Source organism: Dinoponera quadriceps, unplaced genomic scaffold (assembly GCF_001313825.1).
Source record: "Dinoponera quadriceps isolate SergipeBrazil2010 unplaced genomic scaffold, ASM131382v1 scaffold4133, whole genome shotgun sequence".
NCBI classification, from domain to species: Eukaryota; Metazoa; Arthropoda; class Insecta; order Hymenoptera; family Formicidae; genus Dinoponera; species Dinoponera quadriceps.
In genome coordinates, this window is record NW_014558113.1 from 103,716 (window position 1) to 129,947 (window position 26,232).

At 44.2% G+C, this 26,232-nt stretch overlaps 1 protein-coding gene across 2 annotated transcripts in view; it reads left to right on the forward strand.

Annotated features, from left to right (window-relative positions):
• Window positions 1-26,232, forward strand: part of LOC106749636 (low density lipoprotein receptor adapter protein 1-like) — a 68,381-nt gene that overhangs the window by 5,703 nt on the left and 36,446 nt on the right. The window contains exon 1 of one of the 2 annotated variants that reach the window (XM_014629294.1): window positions 12,328-14,845. The exons of the other annotated variant lie outside the window; for it this stretch is intronic. Coding sequence (XP_014484780.1) covers window positions 14,800-14,845 — 46 coding nt within the window. The 5' untranslated portion in view covers window positions 12,328-14,799. Of the gene's footprint in view, window positions 1-12,327; window positions 14,846-26,232 lie in introns of those variants that run through there. 2 annotated transcript variants of the gene reach the window in all.

Consider the following 26,232-nt stretch of genomic DNA (forward strand, 5'->3'; position numbering starts at 1 on the left):
CCACCGCATTGCAAATCCCGCTTGTTTTTGTATACCAATTAAGTTTGCATGTTTGAGAATCAAGCACGAAAACCACGTTAACGAGAGTCCATTTAAATTGAAATATCGGCGTAACTTTTAACACGTTCGCTGCCGGTGTCACATGTGTGTATGTGTGAGACATACTAGTCTCTCACAAGAGATGACGACGATAATTTTTCTTTCTATGTTTATAAACAATCGAAAAAGATCGTGTTTACGCGTACATTTTAATGTATACGTAATGCAAATTTCATTTCAAATTTCGAATTCTTATCAAACTCGTTTCACCTTCAACCTCCTTTAAATCGATATAACTTTTAATCCAGGTTCTGAATCGCTATCAAACTTTTGGTGACACTTTTAAATGAAACGTAGATAAATTTGTCATTTTTTCATAATTTTTTCATTATTTTGAGTTATGGGTGATGCATCCTTAAGGGAGATAGGCGATGAGTCGATCAAAATACACGCCACGCGTCGTTACTCCGCATTTCTTTATTCGCAAGAGATTCCCGTGGATTATCCGGCGCTTTAGCGAGCAACGTATCTTCCATCGTTCCACTCTGACGAAGGAGGAAAAAAGAAATGGAAAACAGCACAAAAGCGCTCGATTATGAATCGCGTCGAGCTTTCGCGTAACTCTCCGCGAGATCCTCTGCGAGATCAGGCGCGCCGGATTACATCCGCCGCTGCGTTTCCCTACACCTGTCGTAATAATTCCGTTATTCTGGAATTGCTGCAACCCGCGGCCGAGATGTATAATTTTTCGCACCGCTATAGAAAATTCTCGCTCTCCCCTGCTCCTCCCCGTGGAATTATTTCTTTGCGAATATTGTTCGCTGCTATTCGCGAGTACCAAACATTCGCGACTCTCTAGCAGGACGAAAAGCGATTGTGCGTGTAAGTGTATGAGCTACATTTGAAGCAGAAGTTATTTTTACAGAGTTTATGTTAGCTATGTACCTTAGCACACGTATAATAATTTTAGGCAATGTTAGGCAATGTTGTTCACATGTGAGCTGTATTTTTTTCAAGTTTTCTAACGTTTTCTAAAGTTTCCTAACGTAATTTTAACCAAAATTAAAATATGCTACGTTGGGCGAAGGAAAAGAACGTACTATTTAATATTGGTTTATTCGTGAAAATTATTTTGGAGAACGGTGAATTAAATCTTTCACAGATCGTTAAAATTCTGTGCAAAGGAAGTTAGCGAAACGTAAATCCACGTCGGTTCTTGTTTTTTTTGGATTCGCGTATGTACGTATAACGATACTTGACGGTTAAATAGCCGAGAGGAATGACGAATGCGACTACATTTAATTGATGATCGATGACTATCGATTTTCTCGGGGAACAGGTAAGAACGAATTGACCTCGTTTCCACGTTTCTCGATGAGAAAATAAAGGAATTCGCTTGGAACGATTTTGTGCTTAGAATTATAAAGAGCGCGCTCTCGTAGGCGAACTCGGTTATAAACCGTGGCTGTTACGAATGTATCTGTTTATATTGCATTGTTTGTCGAGAAGCACATTTGTTTGAGCTCGAAGTCACTTCCACATTGTTCTTACCAACTGACTGCGAACGATCGAGTCAACAATTTCATTCTGGTCATCTTGCTTGTCACGCTCGTTTGGATTGAGAAGCATAGTTTTTCAAAAATTATCCCAAATCGTCCTCTCCAATTAATTACTAATGATCAAGATATGTTGGCAGTTGGTTTTTTCCTTATCATTGACGATCTTGTCGCGACAGAAGAACTCTCGACTCTACCTTCGTCATCACCTTCGTTTTTGCCCGAGATAACCGTTCCTTCGGTCAACGGTGAACAGGACAATAGCGAGAGAACCGCGGGTGTCCCACGAGAAATTACTTGATTTCCGCGAGGGATTCGCGCGAGACTTCGCCCTTTTCCACCGTTTTTCCCTCATCCTCTACGCTTCCTCGCTTTTTTCACCTGCTCCTCTCTCTCCCTCTCTACCTTCTGCCGGCGGAAAAAGCGTTCCCGAGCCTTCCGCCTGTGAGATTTACGGTTCTTGCGTTATTCTTCGAGAACCTGCCGAGGCTTTTCACCGTGAAAACGAAGATCACAGGGGCGGACGTAAAAATTTTGACCGGATACCTAAAGTCTCGAAAAAAGGAACATCGCAACCGTAAAATTCGGAACGGCTGTTCGGACTACTGTCCGAAAAAGTATTGCTCTGAAATATTTTCTCGGGATATTTCTAAATACATGAAGTCTCTCAAAGGACCGTGATTACCAAAATTAGCACAGGTAGACGCGATTACGAAGACCCACGGTGAAAACCACAATCCGAATTTAATTAACGCGAGAATTTTTAGGGCGTTTTTAAAATTTTCAAGAGACCGCCTCTTTTTCCCAATTTCGAGATTTCGTGTGTCTACGAAACTTTTTTGTCAGAGTCATTAAAGACTTTCTTTTATTTAAAGTGAATGGAAAAAATAATATATAGAATATATGAATCACATACTATAATTATCTCATAAATATCAGAGCATAACGATTTATTTGGTTGTTTGTGACTCTGTCTTGTCCGTCTGTAAAAATATCGCCATATAATTATCATATATTAGGGTCGACCGAGACAGCCACTCGACCGCTCCCTTTGTATGCGTCCCTGAAAGACAAACCTGTTCGCTTCAGCATCGTATCTCTTCAGCGCGTTCGCGTCTAATGTCCTAACGAAGAAGAATGGGAGGCTCGCACTCTCTTCTCCCTCCGATCTTGCTGGAAGAGACGCGTCATATTCTTTTGAATGATAAGGATATGGTGTTGCGATATCTCGTCGTTACGACACAAGGCCCTCAAGCTTTCGGAAGAGCGGACGAGGAAAACTCGAGGAGGGAAAAATGATCCTATTTATCGAAGTCGGAGCAGCGTGTGCAAAAAGATGAAACAGTCCCCGATATTTCCCGAGACGGCTGATTGTCTTAGACTTCCTTCCGAGGCGCGTTTCCGTGAAGGAAATGCCGGCCAGAGGCCCCGTTGTTGCATCAGCCTGCTCATGCATTCCCGTTGGGCCCAATTATCCCTCCTCCTCCTCCTCTCTCTCTTCGTCTCCCGCGACTACTCTTTTCTTTTCTCTTCTCGTGACTGTAATCGGCCTTTCAGACGCGACGACTCGTTATACTTACACACTTTCAACTCTGAATTCTTCCTTCGCGTGCCTGCTTGCCTTTCCATCATGAGAGACCGCGCCGGACTTGCATCAGCCGACCGCACCGTCTCTCACGCGGCCGCCGTGTGCAGGCGAATACGCGCGCATGTGTGCGCATACGCGGTCACCTGCAGCTTGCCGGCTAACGGTCACGAACTTTTTCTTATTTTGTCGGTGGAGATCTCGCGCCCTGTCCCTTCCCACCGTCACCCTCTTGCTCGAGATAAATCTTTCTCCGCCGACAATCTCGAAATTTTAAATACTCGCAAATTCGGGTGACTCGAACATCAGCCGTGATTTATGCATCTGTGTGTTGGATTTAGAGAAACAATGGGAGAGATAGGAATTTAGAATTCGGTTGTCTCTATGCTAATTTGCTTAAATTCTGAAAGCAACAGCCGCGATCCGAACGCAGAAGTGGTATCATAGGTTCCTCAGACCTACATCATGAAAGAAAAATTGTAAAAATTAAGATTTCCTGCATTTTTTTGGTCTTTCATAAATTATTGAGTTCATTATAAATTTTTATTTATTATCTTTGTAGACAATAAATTAATATTAAATTAAATAGTAATTAAATTAAATCTTAATGATTAAATTGAAATTATGATGGTCGTCAGAAAACCAATTATCCCATTCGATCTTATGCTAATAATACTCGGAAAAAAATGTCGAGCATGCTACAACAAAACAATGTAAAAAGAAAAACATATTAACGCATTGATCCGCAAGACGCAAGTTCCGAACGCGAATGTGACCGCGATCTCAACCACGATTTCCACTCTCGACTCTTCGCAGCAAATAGCAGCAGCAGCAGTAGTGGCAGCAGGTGTTACCTCGACAAGGGTGGAGACGTCGCGAATATCTCGCCTCTGTCTCGTTTGCGAGCGAAACTCCCCTAATTGCGCCGTTGACGGTACCCGGCATAGCGGCGCGGCGATGTTTTTCCGGGCATTAAATGGGATTATTACGGAAGCGACGAGCCATTCTAGCCGTTTCTTACGAGTTGCAGGTGCGACGCGACGCGAAGTCCGCTCGAGAATACGCTTTCCGATGCAACCAGAGGATCGGTTTTTCTTATTTTTGTCTTCTTCGAAAGTATTTGATACGCTCCATAATCTGAACGATTAACGCAAGGTGATCGTGAAATGTATAACCGCGCGACGGTGCCCGGCGGCTCTTATCGTCGCACGACGGATGATCGAATTGCCCCTTTCAATCGAGAGTTCTAAAAACCGCGAGAAAACACCGACGGGTCTTTTTCCCGGGGCTCGGAAGTCTCGCTCGAAGAGTCGCTCGGTTGACTCGACTGGATCAAGGCCAGTCGAGACCCGCGGACCAGCGCTCCATGAGAGGAATGAAGAAGGGTCTTCGGGGGAAGACGAAGGTGGGCGAAGAAGACGAGAAAGACGCGGGAAAGCGGCGGCGATGGTGGGGTGTAAGACGCGCGAGTAAAACAAGAATTACGATCTTTGATCGGATCGAAGGAGACGGAGAAGAAAGGGCACCGTCAGACGAAACGAGAGGAGAGGAACGGGGAGAAAGGGTAACGGGAGACGGTGTAAGACGACGAGAGGATCAGTCACGAGGGACGCGGGCCCTCCTCCGTCTCTCCTTAGATCTTACGCGGCTTCGCCGAGACGGGAGCGGCTTAGCGCGAATGCATCACCGTGTTTGCGTACGTTCTTAGATCTCGCGTCTGTCGAATGTACCTTCTCTTGCGTTCGGTGGGAAAGGTAGAATACTTGATTGTTTTCTCTCTTTTTTTTTTTTCTCAAACGGAAGATGTGAGACACGGAGAACTGTCGTTGTCGAAGTCGAAAATATACAAAGTACTTTAGAAACGATAGAAAACTTGCAACACGCGATGAGAAAGACATTTTTTGCAACTATAATTACATAAGTACAAGAATTATGGCCAGGAGGGGAGACGGAAGGGAGCCGTTTCTCTAGTAAATGTTATTATTATAAAAAAAATATCTTTTTCAAAAAAAAAAGGTAAAAAAAGAAGCCAAGTGCATGCGAATAACCGTTTTTTTTTTTAATAAAAAAAAATTGTTTCTGAGAGAAGATCATTATATATAACACCTTAATTCTGAACTATACCAATTTAATTTTGTATTTTCAAGAAAAATAATGGTCACCATTCATATATGGTTGTACGAAAATCCATATGCTATTCGAGAAACAGTTTTTTTAACATCAGTTCGATTGTAATGTATGGATGGGCATATATAAATATAAATAAAATTATTTCTTGCAGATTTCATATTTTTGCTATAATTTTTTAATAAAAAATTTTTGTCCAATGTTTATTTTATTTTATTTTTTTTTCTTATTTCACCTTATAGAATATATATTTACACGTTGACATATACACGGTCGTGCGTACACTTGGCTCGATACACAATCATATATCTTGATAGTGTCAATGATAGTAACTTTACGTATATTTGTGGCTACTATTTTTTTATTAAAACCAGAGGAAGATGTATAGTCGAGGTCGAAACTGGCTATAATTTAAAAGGGGATTTCTCTCAATGCGCTCTGGCCGTGAAAATTTCTTGTATTCTCGATCGATTCGGCACATAAGGTGGAAATAACAAAAGCTTGTAGGTAGGAATAAGTAAGAATATATCTTTCCTCGGAAGAGTTGAATTCAATTTAAATTTTCATACATCAAGAGAAAAATATTTGATATTTATAACTACAACCACTATAGTAAAAGAATTGTAGTAACAGAATTATTGTTTGACAAATGTTATTACAGTGTCAATGATGACTTTACATGCATATTGCTCTTACTATTTTCGTGGTTAAAACCATGAAAAAATCGTGCAGTCAAGGCCGAAAATAACTGTAATTTCTCAGTCTGCCATCGATGCCCTCATTCTCAAGGAAGCTATCACAAATTGTGTAAACGTAACATACTGACGGAGGAGCAACGAGACGCGTGTCGGGATGCGTACTGCAATTCGACTGGAAGTAACCGATGACTCGAAGCGGATCGTTGTCAATCACCGGTTCTCGCGTTCGAGGGCACGCGATCCCCGGCACGGAGACGAGAAAATGCTCGGCGCGCGCCAGCAGGCTGATGCAAGTCCTCTCGAGACTTTCGTCTCTCGTGTTTCTTCCCGTCCGCCTTGCCACGATCTTCACTTAGTCGTTCATAGTCCCGACGTCTTTTCGTATTAGAGTCCGCTTCACCGACACGCAAAGGTCGAAGTCTCGGTCTCTCCACCTCGGGAGCGATCGAGGATTCGCGAGAAGGCGCCGTGCCCGGCCGGCTAGCCCTTTTATAATTCCCGATGCTTGGTGTTTCGATAAAACCCGCGTAATTATTAATGGCTGTCACAACCGCACACGACGTATTTACATCGCGTATGTCGAAGAGAATCGCATAATGGTGAAATAGTTGGAATATCCTGCGTGAGTGCGGTAATAGCGAAACGTTGGAGCACTCGTGCGGTATAATAGCGGGCCGACATGCACGCTACGCTTACATTGCTTTAACGAGTGAAGCTGGGTCTCGGTAGCGCGGAATGCACTGTGGTACGTTCATTCAGCGGGCGAAGGATTACAGCAGGTTAATACGATCCCAATGTAGGTGTACAATGGCGCGAGAGCGCGCGGGAACCACTTCGCGATCGCGACAAGACTCTCGAAGTTTCGGAAACAACGAACACGAGCTCTCACCAGTTTCGAGATGAGCGATATTAAAAAATCTATCTTCCATCGAGCGAAATCTGTCGGCACTCGGTGCGATGTCGATACTTGGAAAAGTGGCGCGAAGCTGACGGCGAAGATCGCGCGTCGCTGGACGCACAGTCTCCGAAGTTCTCGGGATGACCGAAATAGTTGGCATACACGATGATATTCAAGAGTGCGAGTTGTTCGGACGGATGGGGGCGTTTTCCTCGTCGGAATGCCCCTAATCTAGATTACTTTCGATGAGTAGAATCGATCCGTCGTCATCTGTAGGAGTCGGAAGGATCAGTTTCTTAGAGACCCGAGCGTCAAAAGGCGAAGAATCGAATGGAATTCGTTCGCGATACAGCCGGAATCTCCGTCGTCTCACGACTGGCACTCGGAAGATTTTAATGGATTCTCGAGAGAAGTTTCACTGAGAACGACAGTCGAATAATTGTCACCGAGTGAAAACTACAGCATATCGAGACCTAATAATACCCAATCCGACTCGATGTATTATCAAATATAACCTAGTTCGATCTGCATCCGTTTTGGTAAAGTTAAAATGATTTATTGAAAAAAATGTTCACAATAAACTGATTTAGGTTACGCTCTGATTTTAGCAAAGCGGATAATAGAATCCAGGCTAGATTATATTTCTCAATCATAGAATACTATTTATTCTGGGTCTACGCTCCTAACTTTACACTGAGGGAAGGGGGAAATATAGTAATTAAGAAAGGGAAAGTTCAAAGACTTTTAATCGGAGTTGAGTAAATTAATTTTTATTTTGAACCAAGTTAAATTAAAAGTTAGTAGTCTGTGTAATTAACTAAATCGAATTAAAAATTACCTATAAGTCAAAGTTTAATTTCAATATTAAGTTAATGTTAAATTAACTTATTAAAGTTAACAGTTAATGCAAAACCATGTATATGTATATACGTACCTACATACATATTTAAAAAGTAAGATTAAATTTCTGCTGAATAAAGAAAAGGTAGTCTATTATAAGAAAATACTGACTGTTTTGTGCTCAGGATTCCGTACAAGAAAAGAATATTGAAAAAAATAAAAACATTATGCCGGCTTTACTTTTCCTATTTTATATTGTAAGCAGCTCGTAGTGATTTTAATATTAATGAATTATTTTAATTTGTAAATTTAATTTATATGTAAAAAAATTAATAAGTTAATGCATTTTGAATTAACTAGTTTAACCCTTAGCTGACACACGGGGTTAAAAGTACCCCAGAGTGTTTTTGAACGCAAATTTTTTATAGTTGCGCGCCAAATTTGGTTCTGTGGCGTTACCTAATATTAGTCGAGGCTTGACCCAATATTGATAAATAAAACAATTATACACATTTTTTCTCGCTGGGGTCCAAAATACCCCCTATAGCACGTACGTTATTATTTTGACGTGTGTCAGCTGAGGGTTAATTTAAAAGTTAATTCATTTAAAATTAACTAAATTAAATTAAAAATTATTAACCTTTTAATTTAACTTTTAACTAAGTAACTAGTTATTATCCAGCTTTGCTTTTAATGTAACATATTTATATTTTCAAAGTATAAGACAAATCGGAAATTGATTGGATGAGAAATCGAGGAGAAAGGGAGCTTGGTTTCGTAAAAAAATATCTATGTCTCGGAAACACGTATAAGTAATTTACGGTAGTTAATAAATCGGGCTGGATTGGGTCCTATCAGGCCTCGATTCGCAGAAACTCGGATGAGAACCGCGCTCGAATTGCTCGCTGTCTGTCTGTCCATTAAATTTGTTACATCGCCAAATTGCGATCAGCGGTTTTTCTTTTTTCATCTTTTTTTTTTTCGGTGCAAAAGACGCACGAGACCAGTGACAAGGGTGGCGTGTACGAAATCGAGACCGTTGCGTTATTCCCGATAATCGATCGTTCTCCGCTCCGTACCGTTACTATTGACGTTGCGACCAACCATCAATGTACCGATGACCGTCCTTCGACTTCGCGCCGCCATACCGATCAAGCGGCCGACACTGATCTATCTTGATTTCTTACGCAATGACGATGTTCGATTTACTAACGGAATCGCTCTCGCGAGAGAGAGAGAGAGAGAGATAATCGTGTGACGCGTGGTAATCATTCGCGGCGTGACTGATAATCGACCGAGAATAAATCCTCCGTGCTCGCCGAGTGAAAAAGCGGTTTCGCGGTGTGCAATTCAATTAGCGACGCACTCGTGCACGCGGTTATTTCTTCTATCTCCCTCCTTTTCTGTATCTTCTCGATTTTTTTTACCCGCCGTAGTTTTAAACAAATATTCGAGTGACGTGCAAGCCGGGGAAATCGCTTCGCCGAGATACCGTACGTTCCGCTGAGTACACGAGTCATGCTCTTTACAGGCGACGACTTTTCTTTTTTTAAACAATGGATTTTAACTCGATATTGCTTGCAAGTTGCGGCACGTAATCCGCGCTCGAACACCGACCGTGTGACTTTCTTTCGCGATAACGGGCCGCGATGAATTTGCGGATTCTCGGCGACGCGTGTGCAACGTGTACCCCCGGACTTGATGCGAACATATTAATTCAGATAATAATCGCGCGCAATGATGAACCGGAATATCCGTGAAATCGCAGTTATTTGGAGCGACGTATATTGGCGCGCGTATCTACAAATATATACACGTTACACGATGATGACGCTGCATTACTTTATCGAGCGTGTGTACTACAATGGATCAATATATCTTGAAATTGGAGCGGATAATAGCGTTCTGCAAGTTAAAGGTAGAGTGATAAATGAAACTCGGGGCTGGAATATATGATCGGTAATACGCGGGATCCATTTTCGGTATCCTCGTTTCAGGGTTCGGCTCGTATATATTTAAGGTGAATCTCCGCCGAAATATATGCATACACGCGTTTCGCCTTTATTTGCGACGATAACCGGAAATAATCAATAGGAAATAATTGAGCAGCGATACACCGCGGTGACGTTTTTCTTTTACGCCCGTGGCGTTGTCCGAAAAAAAAATCGGGCGTACAAAGATTTTTCCTCTCACTCGAACCGCAACAGTATCGTCAAGTTTGGCACACGCATTTCGTGAAACGTCCCGCATTTCACTTGCAACGCGTGTTGATGCATTTCCTGGTCGCTGTCTGTGCGAGAATTGCGTAATGACAATGGCTCACTCTGCGAGGTGAGACAGGGCGAGGACAAAGGGGGNGGAGACTGAAAATTATAGAGCGTACACAGGTCACGCATAATACCGTATAATCGCGTGTAATGGAATTCGTGCGGCGTACGGCCGATGACCGTATCGACTGCGTGCGATACGCGCGCGTGCATCATGCGTCCGTGTGCTTGACGAGCGTGCCAAACGCGAGACTCGCCCGCTCGTCGACGCTGTCAGCCGCGCGTCATGGGTGGAAGCGCGAGTGGAATAGCAGCCGGCGGATGAAACGACGCGGAGACGGGGAAAGATACCGCGATCGATAATTATCCCTACAGTTAGTCCGGAGCATGGAAGAATTATGTATCGCGCCGAGGAAGAGACACGATCGAGGCTAAATATAGAACGCGAGCTATCGGCCGAAGTATCGAGCGAGATCGCGGCGAACGCGGTCGTCGTGTTTGCTCTGCACGAGTGAGTTTCCAGCGAGTTCCTCTCGAGGCATTCCGTCCCGAGAACAGAACTTCTCCGCTCTGGACGCAAAAGAGATACACTTTAACGTTATTTTTCGGGAAGGATTTCCCAACCGCCGGATAAACTGGATTCCTTCGGAGTCGCGATTCGCTCTGCGTGTACACATATACTCTTGAAATTTCTTGGAGTGAAACCTCACTCGGAGAAGTGAAGTGACAGCCGAGTTACTCGGATTCGAGCGACTTTTCACTCGTACAGAGTGAATTCTCTGAATCGTCGAGTGAATACTTTTACTCGAAACTGAAAGGTGAATTTGATGTATTCCGCCATCACGGGAATAAATTCACTCGAATTAATTGAAACATTCAGAATCCATCCTAAACTTGAGTGAAACACTCACTCTTGCGATTTTGAGTGACGATATTTTCACCATCGCTCTGACCATCTATTACGCATGCTCGTGAATCATAGGTTCGTTTCGTCGTATTTTTTATGTATTCTAAAGTAATGTAAGAAAAAAACTGTTACACCCGTCCTGTGACTGACTGTACTTATGCAGTTTAATCCACTCTTTATGCTTTAAAATTTAATATACGATTCATCTCCGTACGCTCTGGATGGCTCAAATCTACCTATAAAATGGGCAAAGTTCTTTAGAGAGTATTATAATAAATTCAAATTAAATTCAAACTAATGTGTTAATGCAAATTAAATCTGTGCAATCGACTATTACCGTTCTTTATTATTGTATTATTTGATTTCAATCGAAATGCCTTACATTTCCCCGAATTTCTCGAAACTGATGCACGAGTGAGTTTCGAGCGAGCCCGTTTTCGAAAATTCTATCCCGAGAACTGAATTTCTGTTCCGATAACTATTAATGCACAATAATACATACTAATTATTTTCGGTGAGGGATTTTTCGTCTGCATCGGGTCAGCTGGATCTTTTTGGAAGCGCGACACGATTTGCACGGTCGCGGTTAACGTTCTCAATTATCGCGGCGCGCGAATTCACGACGCATCACGGAAAACGTCATCCGGCTGCGAGAAATACGCCCGACGAGCATTGTCAAACACAAAATCCCTGTCGATCCCAGCCGCGTCGGGAAAGGGAAGGGAAAGATGAGGCACCGGTCGATGAACGACGGAATGACGAAAGGAACGTGAAAGCTGTAAAGACGTGACGTCGGCGGCTTTTTCGCGCGAGCTTCTGCGTGATCGTGCGTCACTCGCGAAAGAAGTCCGTCGAGTCACGTTTTTGGGGAAAAAAATATTAACGGCCGGTAGAAATCGTTTGTTTTGCATTTCGATGCTTTTTGCTCACGTGTTGTTTTCAGTCAAAACGTCGCTCAGATAAACCGCGGGAATTTTGCGTTTTACGTTAATTTCATCATCGACGGTGCAATTTGACGGTATTGCATGGCGCATGTGTGTATGTTCCATCTTCGGTGCTATTAATTATTGCTAAAAGCTCCGCGTATCATCACATCTCGCGAACGTGATGTTACACCCTTTCCCTTTGCCGTACCGAGCGCACTTGCATCCACTAGTTATCGTATCATATCATACATTTGTGTACATTTTGCACGTGAAATTAATTCGCATTATTATATATTTGTGTAAAATTAATTAGCGTTATATGTATACGGAAAATAGATATATTTCGCTTGCTGCGAGATTTTTTTTGTCTGCGGTATCGCGAGAGCGGAGCACAACCGAAATCGTGCCGGTTTTAATACCAGTTTATAACAGAACAACGGCGAAAAAGGAACCGATCGAGCCACAATGGCAAAGAAGGGAGGGCCAGCGGCGAAGCGAGGCCGAGCGGAGTTTCGCGACACATCCGTTAAGCCGGACGCGCAAAAACTCGCAGCTCGACGCCGACCGTCTCTCCCGAAGAACGACCCTGCCGGTTTCTCTCGTCGATCATCTCGCTCGACTTTCCCCCGACGTAGCTTATTCCCTTCCTGAAGTATCCTTTTAGTCGGGAATTTTTGCTCCATCAAGCGACAATTTTCTTGATTTTGACAGCGTGTCATCCGTCAGGGGGTCGTTTCAAGGGTCTAGTTTCGCGCGATAAACAAGATCATTCGCGAAATTAGCGTTCATGTTGTTAGTGATGTAACACAAATCTCTCTCTCTCTCTCTCTTTCTCTCCCTCTCTGCCAAAATTTTTTGCCCCGTCAAACTTTTAACATTAGAGCTAAGATAACGAAATATATTAAATTCTGACGTAATTTGACATTTATATCTTCATATAATTTACCACCACTTTGACTACGATGTCTTCGTTGTTTTTAGCTGTGTTTAGTTTGGATACTCGTATAAATTTAATAATCGAAATATAGAGAACATTTGTAGCTTCGAAATTCAAATTAAATTTAAGTAGGCGCAAACTATCATTAAGAGCGTCAAGGCGACATCAGAATTTCGACTCGGGCTTTTTCCCGATAAACAAAGTAACGAGTAATATTCAGGCGTGTCTATTGAACGACGTGGCGAGACGCCGGCGTGACAGATAAAGATCACCTGCTCTCTCTCCCTCGGAAAAGCTAAGCGCGGAAGTTTCACCGTTTTACACCCGGTGTACAATTGTCCCGCTACGATCTATTTGCTCGCGCGTTAGTTGAATCCGTAATCCGATGCGGCCGATGGATGCGGGGTAATTTAGCGACCAACGGGAGGTACAGTTGTTTTCCCCGATCCTCCCTCCCCCCTCTCGATTGATTGGCAATTTGGCCGAGCGCACGTGAAATCGATTCGACGAGCCGCCGCCGTCGCTGCCGCCGTCGTCTAAAGTCAATCGCGCGCTAACGAACGCATAACTACCCCGATAATCGAGTGGATCCCCGGTTCTCGCTACGTATTTTCCGACGGGGATGCACGGGCTCTGGTAAGTTTTCCGGCTCCGCTCGGGCACTGTATATATGTGTACGTGCGATAATTCGGTGTCCCTCCTGTCGACTCGACCTGCGGATACTCGATAATTTCGCTTTAACCGGAGCTATTCCACCGGAGGCAACTTTAGTCGCGCAACGAGTGTACTTTAAGGAACGATTCTACCGACTTTACGTGACCTTCGTCGCTCACTTTAATCCGCGAATTAAACGTATGTCTTTCTTCTCCCTTTCGGCGGAGACGGCGGGAAACGACAGACGCGCTAAATCGATTAGAACGGTGAGTCGTTACCCCCTACGGGATTATCCGTAGAAGTTCGGTTCCCGGGAGTTTAGGGCGAGCGTCTCCCGTGAAATTAGGTGGCGAGACCTTCGCCCCGTGTTTCGGGAATGTGTCAGAGAAGAGAGAGGCGCATCAATTTCTTGGCAACTATGTCGCCGGCGAAGATGAGTACCAAATTGCTTCACCCGCCCGGTCGTCGACAGTCGCCCCGGGAATCGTCGTAACTTTTTTTTTTATTCTCGCTCCCGATCGATCGCAATATTTTGATCTCTCCACGCTGGTCGCGCTGCCGAAACGCGATTTCATTCTTAATCTCATCGATCCGAACGTTCTATCACGGCGTGAACCTTTCGTGGTAGACATTTTTCCTCCGCCTTCTCTCTCGCACATTCATTTACTCACTCGCTCACTCTCTCTCTGTCTCTTTGCCATCGATCTGAAAATTTTCGCTCGGTCCCGCGGTCACGGCAATTCCGGGAGCCGCAATTTTTCTCCTTTTTCACTGATTTCCGCGACGATCCTCGAAATTTGCCGATCCCACGCCGGATTTTCGTACGCGAACGCGTGGAAATAATCTTTATCCTTTCGGCGGGTGAGAGAGATCCGGTTCGGAAACGGAACCGGAATCTGGGCCGTCGGGCGAGCGAGGGAGCGGTGGGACGCGGACGGGGATGCGCATGTTCGCGCGGCCGAGAGGGCGAGCGCTATAAACCGTTCCGGACGGTTCACATCGCGGCGCGCTGCCACCGCGGCAACACGTTTCCGCGCGGCAACTCTGAATTCGCCTGGACGAGCGCGTCTCGAAGAAGGAGGAGGAGAAGGAGGACGAGTGGGAGAGAGGATCTCCCGCCGAACGGCCAGCTGTTGTCCGCAACCCCGAGGGCCTCCGGCCGTCGAAAGCCGACCCGTGTTCAGTGATTCTCGTGTAAACGATAATTAAATCCCCTCGACTTCGGATTCGGACGGGAGCTCGCGTTTTTCTTTCCGAACAAATCTGTGAGTGGACTAGCTCGAAGGAGGGAAAAAGCTGGCGAGGCAGATCGTGACGAAGGAGAAGGTCTCGGAGCTGCTGGGACTAGCGCTGCGCTGGGCCAGAATGTCGTTCTTCAGGGGCTTGTGGAAGAGCAGTTCGAAGCACAAGAGTGAGTGGAGTTTTTAATCGAGCGGGAAACGGGGGTAGGCGCGTCAGCGAAATCTTCGGTGAAGCGCTTCCTTTTAATGATAGGCAAACGGAGATTCCCCACGATGTTTCTGCTTCCGGCGAGATCCCCGAAGTCGATTTCCGAAGGATCGCTCCGGAGTAAACGACCCCGGTCTCTTTCAGCGAGCGAACGTTCGTTCTCATGGTTAATCGTTCGCGAAAGATTAGATTGCACTTAAGTACACAGTTTGATTTTTCACTCAGTTTATCCTCTCGCTACGCTCCTTCGCACTCCTCCCGTAGTAAACGCAGCGTTTACCGTGCACTTTATCGCGTCTCATCTCGTTCCAAACTCATCATTCATTTCTTATTTTTTCTGTAAAAAAGAAGAAGAAATTGCTACTGCGCTGTTTTTTGAGTTCCATCTTGACAAGCAGAAGTGAATGGGAAATGGACGAATTGTTTGCTCATAATCTTTCTTTTTCCTTTATTATCCGGCCTCCTTTTCACGAAGAATTAATGAATGAAAAATTCCTTGTAAATGCTGAAACTAGCCGTTCGACGAGGGAGAAACGTCAATTGTTTTCAGATGCGACACACTCGGTTGTTTCATATTTCGCTTCATATTTTGAAATGTGCGACTCTTCGAGCCCGTTACGCGCTCGCAACTTCGCAATGAGCAGGTAGAAATGCCCGCGGAGTTCCGTAATACATTAGAATCGAGGATAAGCGCATCTCTCCCCGATTTCGCGCGTCGCGTTATCTCGAGGCCGTTCCCGTCGCAATAGATAACGATCGAATCTCGGACGGTGTAATCCCGCGCAATAAATTTCCCCGGGTTTTAAAGAGCAACGCGAGAATACTCCGAACTCGCCGTGTATTTCGCCGTCGTCGTTCTTACGCGGCTTAACCTTTGACCGTCCATTGCTTTTCATGAAGGTAGGTCATCGCAGGTCCGCGAATGCCCGACCTGTCACCGTTCTCGCCGCCGTTGATTTACGCACTTCCGTTATTTCCTCTGCTACGAATCCAACGATTTTTCTACGATTTTCTTCGTCTCTCTCCCTCCTCTCTCTTTTCAAAGTTTGAATGCGTACGTAGCGCGGATGCATCGGAGGATGATCGATTGAAGCTCATTATTGGGTATAACTCGAGTTTCCCGTAGGATGTAATTAAATTTTCAATTTTTCTCTCTTACTCTCGGCGCCGTTAACTTTACGCGAAAGCTAGAAGCCAGCCCGCGATTCCACGTGCCTCGACTTTCGAGAATAAAAATTAAACGAGCTCGTAGCTGTAACTGTGTGTCCGCATATACGTGTGTCACGACGATATCGGCAACACGACTGCCTCGCTTCTCGCGCGATGCTACCAGCCGGGAAAACTTTCGGAGTGACGGATGAAGTATGAATATTGTATCGTATCGCGCCGTACCGCACACAAAGAGGGCTGTTTGATTAATTGAAGGGATCCCCGGGAAAAATGTTTTACGTGACGCAGATGTCGCGTTTTAATGGAAAAACGGGTGTATGCAACGATAGAAGGCGGGTGCTTATATTAAAACGTAAAATCCGAGGTGATCGTGTATATTCGTTGCTTATCGTGATAGATGTTCTATCGAGCATTCCTTCGAAACAGATGGTTTTCTTAATTATCGCCGAGTTTCACGACAAAAACAGAAAGGAGAGAAAGAACACTCGCAACGCGCTTTTAACGAATGCGACGTATTCATCCTTTCGCACATTTTCTCGTGAAAAGCGCCGTTTGTCGCATACGATGTTTTTCACGGCTAAAAATTCGTATTATTATAAATATCGAGCGAAGCACTCGCGCAAACACATGTCGTACGGCGTATTGTGTTACGCGCGACACGCGAGTTCACAGTCGGTTAATTATGAAACAGTAGTCGTCGGCCGGTTATGTTTTTGTTTTGATATTGTTCGTAATAACGGGATTCTCATTTCGTCTGATGAAAAAACACACGGCGATATTAAGTTGACAGAATTCGCGTTACGTCGGCGTCGTGTCGCGCGAGAACGTATGTTTCGTTAATTATAAAACAGGATTGCGAAACTGGATATATTTAATGCGTGATTTTCCCCACGAAGTGCACCGTAAGCGTCGTCTCGTTTTGCGATACTCGTTGCATGATATCGTCTCTCTCTCTCTCTCTCTCTCTATCAGATAAATTTTTGATTCGCATCGCTGTGTAGAACAGGCAACAGAATGTTAATAACGCTGTCGTTCCGATTTACGTACCTTTCATTTTTCTTCGAGAAGCCGAAGTGAACGCTCTTCCCTCACCAATCTAAAAATAGTAATCATATTGATACCGCTATTACTGTTTTCTCCGAGAAGGCCGAGGATATTCTTACATTGTCTGCTCCCTTCTCTCCACTCTATCCATCCATCGGCTAAATTTTCAATTCGCGTCGCGTGATAAAACAGGAAACGGAATGTTAATGTCGGTGTCGTGCCGATTTACACACTTTTCACTTTCCGCCGAGAGGCTGCGGTAAACTCTTTCCCTTCGTCGGTCTAAAAATAGCGGCTTTATATCGATACTGCTACTACTGCCGAGACGACCGAGAGGATAGCCTCGCGTTTACTCACGCGCAGTATTTAACGCTTGCGTGGAGTCGCGGCGATTGCGCGTTTATCGAGGCGATTGAACGACGCCCGGCAATTTTGCAATTTCCCAGGAGTTCGTTCGCCAGGGATTAACGACGGCTATATGTGGCTGCAAAATGTTGGGGAATGATAACAGAAATGAGATGAGAAAGAGAATGAGAAAGAAAGAAAGAGAGAGAGAGAGAGAGAGAGAAAGCTGCAGCAATAGTGGCAATGACGGCGCGGTTAACGCGATTATTCGCAATAAGCGCCGTAATAGAATCACCTTCAAGATTATGGTAATGCACGCTGGCTCGCGTTATAGGCGTAATGTGACCCCCTTCGAAGCACTGATTATTGATCATAAAATCTGCATAAACTCGCGACTCGCCTCGCATCTCGATTCTCGTCGCCGACGAGAATACAACGCAAACGCCCCGTCGATCCCGCGGCTCCTTTCGGCTGCGAGACGAAATTTCCTCGAAATCCATCAGCCACGCGTAACTCGAGATCGTGTCTTACCTGTTGTACTTGGAGATAGCGCGAATAGTCCTCTGCTACTCTATTACGCGCTACGTTGAATAGTCTCGAGGGAAGTAGCCTCCTTCGTAAAAGTCGCCGATTCCAGGGCGCAACCTCGCCATTCGGGTTTCGAGCGTTACTCTCTCGCGAATTTTTCACCACTCGTCGACGTTCTCCCGAGGATCTTATAGTCTTGTTTTTAACCGGGGACCGCACGTGCGCAGACTTGGGTGACTTTAAGCGATACCAAAGATACAGTAGTAGTAGTACGACGAACTACGCCATTGTAGAGCGAGACTCCGGAGGAAACCTCGTCCGAGTGTCTATCCGTCGTGTTGTAGTTTCGCGCGCAGGATGCAGCTGCTGCGTCCTCGAAACTGCCGCTGCAGGATGTCACGATAATAGTCGCGAAGATATTGGACGGTCCTCGCATTGTGTTGGCAAATGTATCCATTAGGCGAAGTCGTTCCATTCAGCTGTGCGTGGCACCGCCGTGCTAGCCGTGCGTCTGACGTTTGTCGAGAAAATTCCGATGGATCATTCGAGCGTTTTCGCAGTCCCTCTGCCATTCTTTACTAATTCCGCTCGTTTTATAAATACAATGGCGATCGCGTGTATCGCAATTCCCACGTTCACGAAATTCTAAGTGCGAGAGAGAGAGAGAGAGAAACATTGTGTTAATAATTGTGTAAATTTTTGTTAAATGCCTGTCGTTAAATGGAACATCTGTCATATGCTTGTAGTTTAGGTCAATGTAGACAAAAAGTCTTCTACCATTTTGCAAACAACCACGCAAAATTTAATTAATTAAAAGTCTTCATACATTTTCAATAATTAATAACTCAAAATTTTGCTTGGTTGTTTATAAAATAGTTTATAAGATAATTGTTTGTTCGTATTGACCTAAATTACAAGTATATGATGTCCCACTCAGTGACAAACATCCTGTGAAAACGCAGAAACTTTTCTTTCGCTAAGTGATTGAGTGATTTTTACTCGTGGTCAAGTGATTCTTCGGCCGACTCAATTAGCATTTTCTTTATTTAAACAACTGAAGTCCACTGGTGAAGAATTTACTATTATGTCCCGTCAGTAAAAGATAAACTTTACTGACTGCGCTGCAAGAAAATATAATGAAATTGAAGAGAATTTTATATGGAAAAAAAAAACTATATTCTCTGCGTATAGAGAACACGAGTCGCGAAGAGCGCGAAGTTCTGAAGTCAATCAATTATGAATCTCCGCGCAAAAACGCAATCTCCTCCTGCATGCAAAAAGCGCGCGCGACACACATTTCCTCGGTCAACTTCGGAGCGGTTCGGTTCTGTATAATTTAATGTCAACGTCACTTCCATTCTGGATAATCTAACGTCAACAATGCATAAATATTCCTTCTATCGGGTTCGATTGTGATCACCAGGTTTGACGAGTGCTTTATAATCGGGACATCACAACCTTGTAGATATCACTGTGCGAATAGGTTACGTGCGTTCCATCTCTAACTGCGTGTTCTATGAAAAGATAACAGGATCACAATGTACGTAGAATTGTGCAAGTCTATCGACATTCGAATCAGAGAGCCGATATTGGAACTGGCTCGTTAATATCGAATTGTTAAAAATGAATCGCATGAATAGCGCATCGAACTATCTCGATGAAAAAAAAAAATACGCAATTACGGTGCGTGGAATTCTCTAAATTTCTTGGAGTGAAATTTCATTCGGAGACTGGAGTGACAGCCAAGTAAGTTGGATTCGGGTGATTTTTCGCTCATATAGAATAAATTCTTCACTCCAAATCATTGTATAAATATTTTCATTTGAAATCTAACGTAGATTTAAATAAATATGCTTTTGGCATCCACCGAATAAATATTTTTTCCTTTTTAGACATTTTTTCTCTCAGTGCGTATAAAGTCAGAATTTATTCAGAGCTTAGGCGAAACATTCGCTCTTGAGATTTCGCTGGCGATATCTTCATTATCGCTTCGCGTGGACTTTCTACTTGCTTTGAATAAAATTCCACTCCGGAAAGAAATTGAAAAAAAAAAAAAGAAGCGAGTATCTTGCGAGAGGAGATGATATCGCAATAAACGAAGCTAGATACACGCGAGAGATAAGTGAACGAGAGACGGGAGGGGAGGAACTATCCGCTATCTATGTAAGTCGTAATTGGCGTCTCTAAAGTTCGACGGAGGTGGTTAAATTTCGCCGTGCTCTAGTTACGGGCCTGCATGCCGCGCGTATTAACGTGCAACGCGATATGCAAATAGAGCCGGAGCGCGCGGACCAGTGGTAATGAACTTGCCGCGCCGCAAGTTATTCCGGCGGCCATCATCTCGGAAGTCGTGTCCCGATGAAGCGTGCGTGCGCGCGCGCGCCTCTCGTACAGTCGCAGCGCGAGTACGCTCGTTTGGATTTAATGACGGACGTTCCGAAAAAATCACTAATAATACGGTCGCGTGGACACCGAACGTTTCGCCGCGATTGCGACGCGCATTTAGCGATAAACGCTAAATGCGTATCCTCTTCCTTCTATGTGTACGTGTATGCGTGTGTTCTTACACGATGGAACGATATAATGTTGCGACTTTATCGACGATATCGAGCGACCGCAACCGCTTTTAATTACGTCGGTACGCGTCCCGACGTAGCGTACACTCGTGATGAGATGGAGTCACCTAAGAGAGAGAGAGTCGCAATTTTTTATATATATATAAAATTGCGACAGAATATTATCCGGATTTTATAAGACGCGTCGATTAACTTGGAGAACGCAATTGCAAGCAATAAGTTCGTGGGCTCATGAACGCGAATGTCGCAGTTCGCGTAATAAAAGATGTTGCCGAGGAAGCGTTATACTGGAGCCTCCTCCACCATTGTGCTTCCGCGATTCCATTGTGAGGAGGAAATAAAGCAAGCCGAGTTTAATTCTAATACATCGCGATAAAGTTGAGAGAGAGAGAAAGAGAGAGTTACTTTATCACTGTTCCTTTACGACAATTGCTCGCGTAAATCTCGCTTCGAGACGGTTTATTAATACGAGAGCGACAGATGCACGTCACTCAGACCGTGAAATTGTCCTGAGAAATGACAAATAACATCGCATTACTCCTTATTGTTTGTCCACATTACTGAATTATTTCATTATAAGCAATTATTGAAAATGACGAAGGTAACAATAAAGTGAAATCAATGCGCGAGTTGCACGATAATGAATCGTAATAACAAATAACGTGGATTGATAAGAGATAATCTTCGGAAAATTTAATCCTGCTCTTTCTCTCTCTCTCTCTCTCTCGTGGTTCACGCGTAGAGACTAAAATAAAATGAATAAAAGATTATAATAACAGAGAAACATTTATGGGTACACGTTGTCTGCGTTTCAAGTGGCGAAGAATATGCGGAGGAAAAATTATACGGACACCCTGCACGACATTATATACCGCATTAGCGTCAGTGGAAAAAATTGATATGACAGCTTGCAGATGTTGGTTCGGATTTCACGTAGTGTTATTGCTGACATGCAAATGGACATACCACGTATTTTTCGAGATATTTCTTCGCGAGATATCGTTTTTCCCTGCATCACATATTGTAACGCGTTATATCGCGAATCCTGAAAGTTACGATAGCGCAAACATCGAAATAGATTTGAATATAAACCTTTTTAATAATAAAAAAGACTCTTAGATATATAATCGGTATGAAACAACAAAGTCAGTGAGAGCCAATGCAAAAGTTATTTGCGAAATAATTATAATATTTGCAAAATATCTTTAATAGTTGCGGAATAATTTTAATTATTTAATTTTAATATTTCGCGACAAATATCTTGTTTAATTACGAATATCTTGCAAATAACTTTTGGCTTTTATCGGCTCGATTTCTTACTGATTAGACCTTTTTACTTACCTTTTGTTTTTTTTTTTTTTTTTACTGAAACTGGAATGTTAACAGTCTCGGATAACGCTGATAACTGTCGTGAAAATTTTCGTTGCGCTTTCGGAGCACATCGAAAATTGCCGATCGCCCGAAATCCAGCGAATTTTTGTTCGAAAGTAAACTCGCGATGTGTCGTCGCGCGCATTTTTGCGCGAAATAGCGGAAATCAAGCGGCGCGCGCGTTATTTTTTTCCGCGTCGCGCTCGAGACCAGACTCGATAATCCGGACAGGGATTCCCGATAAGCCGTGTAATACAGCAGGTGCTTTTCGACGTCGAACCCATATCGAGCGCATGTCCGTTTTCCATAGGGCGAGCGGGCGCGATAATTCGTTCCATACATTTATCTCGCGTAACCATACTTCACGCGGCGCATCGAGCAATGTCACGCCACTGAGAGCCGATATTTAATGCGAGCGGAAGGCGTATGATTAATGGTGACCCGAGCAAAAAAAGACCCCCTTTCCCTCCCCTCTCGCGTCGTGATACGCGTTCGTTGAATGGCATGAAAATTGCGGACGTACGAGGTGGAAAATTCACTTGCTATCCGGGTTGGGGGAGAGGGAAGACAGCACGGACGGAGACGTAGGCGGGAGAAGCTAGGCCGATTAAATCGTGCGATCGGTGCATACGTTCTTCGATCCCTTCGAGAAATTCTTCGCTGAGGAAAATTCAATTCAGACGACCACTTGAGCGGCCACGAAGCTGTCGACGACTGCCGGCTGATTCAGCAGTCTGCGTCTTAACTATAAACGACCTGACGTTAACGTCGCGCGCGATCTCTCTCTCTCTCTCCTCGCCCTCTCCCTCCCTCCCATCCTCCTTCTTTCTCCTTCGTCGTTAACATATGATAGTAAAACTGCCATATACCAATCGCGCTTGCTTTTCATACGGTACCTGTTTTACGATCGCGAGCTGCGGTTTCCATGGTGGAAACGCGAAGTACAGTATAACACGGGATAAGCTCTTCAATGTCGATGAGAGATAATATCGAGAGGAACCTGTCTGTCTCTCTGTCTGTCTGTCTGTCCGCCTCCGTTCGCGATGAAACGCATTAATTTACTGACACGCGTTGTCGATTCCACGCACCTAGTCGCGCGCGTCTGACTTTCATTCATTCAAATGTAGTTCGCAAAATCGACAAGTTGTAGTGTCACGAATAAATGTTGAGAAGCGAAGAGACACCCTGTATATTTTATTATTCATTATTTACCATGACGAGCGTCGTGTGTACACGCAGGATCAATTTCTACCGCGGAATAAAGTGGACTTTTGCATATTTATGTTAACGGTTATTTTGTTATTAATGATGATGATAATAGATGTCAGATATTAATTTGCTAATTCGGTAAATTATCGACGGGGTCTCTTTCGACGGTGTTTATTAAAATGCATGAGACCGCCGATTATGAGCGAACACGGGCGTTTGCTGTCCTGGCAACGATACCGCAATTTACATTTGACAGGGAGAGAATATCGATAAATAATATTAAATATATAACCCGTCGCGGAATTTGCGCTATTAATGAGCCCGCCACTGTTGCTGCGGAGTTAAATTAATTGTTACGAATTAGCGTCTCGATAAGCGCACAATATAAAGTGACGACTGAATCGAAGACTACGACGGTATTCACGCGTAACACGAAACACCATTTGGCCCTCGTGGCTCTTTAGGCGTTTGGCATCCTGAGAAGATTTATTTTTCGCACACGTCCGGCATGATGGATGAACGGTATCGATAGATTGACGCACCCCGTTGTAGGGGTTTCGGGCCCGCCATGCCCCAAAGAGCTTTTCCGTCACGGTATTAATATTAACGTTCACGCGCGAACAAAGTCAACGGCTGATATATCCGCGCGGCATAATAACGCTATTCTCGTGTCTCGTCTCGTGTTTCCCGAAATATCTCGTAAATATTGCCGAGCACAATGTCCCGATGGTTATTCATCGTTACGTTTAATATTATACGTATTAATGCTGCTTATAAAGAATGCAAACGGTTGCATGAATGATTATGCAATATGGGATGTATATATACGTAGAATCCACGGAACATTAATACTGTTGAACATGCAATGCATCATCAATGGGGTGTATCAAACCCGATCACTGTGTATAGAGCGCACGATCGTTTGCCATGCGAACATCGGGAGCCATATTACTCGACAAATTCAGTGGCCCGCTAATCAAAGCCCAATGTCCGACGAATATCGCGCAAATTCGGCCGTAGAACGGCAAACAATTCGCTCCATGTGCGGATCGTCAGACTGACTTCTGGCTGTACTCGCTCGCTCACTTAATCGCCGTGCCCCGTCGGCACGGCATTTGCTGCCCTGCGAATTAATCTTTATTGACATCGCATTCCCCTTTTATCGGCATGCTAATGTAATAGCATGCGCGGATCGTGAGAAGAGACCGGCGATCCGAGATGATACCATCCAATTTTCGCGCTTGAGATGAGCGATCTTCGGGATGAAAAAGAACGAAGTTTCAATCGAAAATTCACAGAAAATTCCTTAGAATTTAATTAGGAGAAACGGTTTGATTTTCGAAAAAAATTACGGGCTCTGATTGAGAAATCTATTCGGATTTAAAGCTCAAAGTGTAATGTTTCAAACGCACGAATTGAAATGCGAAAACTGAACATTTTATCTACGCATTTTCCTAAAGGTTTTTTCTAGTTTTAATTTCACGTTATATTGAACAAAATATATGGAAAACTTTCGTGGGTATTTATTCCTCTCAAATTTAAACACGTCAAATATATAAATATTCAAATATATTCTGTTTACAATTTGGTCTCAAATATATTCTGTTTACAATTTTTTAAGTATTATTCTATTGAATTTTATATTTGGCTTAAAAACAGAATTTGCTATTTGATTTCATAAAAGTATATGATTTTAATCACAATTTTATTCATAAAAAAGGGAGTTTCCGCGATATTTCTGTTTTGATTCTACACAGAAAATCCAAATGTTTGAGATAAAATTGGAATTTTCAATCGGTATCATATAATTGATTAATCAATTTCGGGACAAGTTTTGGCTTTCTGATCGAAATATATTCTGTATCCGGGAAAATCCTGAGGAATTTCTACGAGGTTTTCGTCGAAAAAGTGACGATGAGTCCGCGCTCGTCCGAATACACGCTAATTGTTTCGTTCGTTAGACTGTTTCATTTCATAACTGCGCACAAATCACGGCCGACGACGCGCGCGCGAACGCGCGTCGCGTGTTGCGCGACGCGTGTCATAAGTGTCGCTTAATTAACGCTCTCTCGAGATGGAATTTAATCGGCGTCCGTGTGTGTTTTCACTGCCGAAACAATGCTCCGGTGTTACGCCGGTTTACCGTTTTGCGGGAGTGTACACGCGATTCGGAGGGAGCGGCAGCTCGCAACTACCGTGCTTTGGAGTTGCGCTTCTGCTTTTAGCGCACAACGCTGGATTGCAGCGCAATCCGGGCGCGTTTGCTCTGCACCGTCGTGCGTGAACGCATGCGACATACATTAGCATTTCGCCGATATTTGGCGGAGAAGTGATTAATTAACGCGCCGTAAATCCCGACCGGATCGATCGTTGAGCGCGGAAACGCGCGTGCGAGAGAGAGAAAGAGAGAGATCAGAGAGAGAAAGAGAGAGACGCGACGTAATTTTCACCTTGTTCGTCTTTCTGTGAGAAGGGAAGATTGTCGGTCAAATTAAATTTCGGCCTTGCATTAACCCTGCAAATTCCGTCGAGCTCGAAGGATTAACGGAGAACCTCCAGATATAACGCTATACGTTAATCTAGACCGTCGGTGTGAATCGACTTCTCTTTCTCCCTCTCTCCTCCGTCTATTTAAAAGCTTTTTTGTCACGGTGCAAATTCAGCGGCGTCGCAATAACCTCGTAGCAATTTATAACGTCGCTAGACGTTTCCAGAAGCTAAACTACACCCGACGACGGTTCATTAATTATCGAAAGCCGGACCGTTCTCAAGGTCAACATAATTGATCGTGACTGTCTCAGGGAATCTATTAAAGAGAAAAGAAAGAGAGAGAGGGCTTCGGAATAAAGACAGACAGAAAGAGAGAGAGAAGGCCCGTGCAGCTGACCCGGCACAGTTGCATCTTTTCCCGTTGCTCGGCCCTCACGAAATACGTCTCTTCTCTTTTCCTCTCTCCCGTTCGATTAACGTCACCGTAATTGACTTAAGTTCCCGACGTCGAAACTCGGCGCAAATAAACGAGCCCCCTCGCACGGGGCTTTATTCCGCTCGCACCCGTCGGAAAACCGCGAGAGGGAGCGAGAGAGGCTTGCGGACGGGAGGTTAC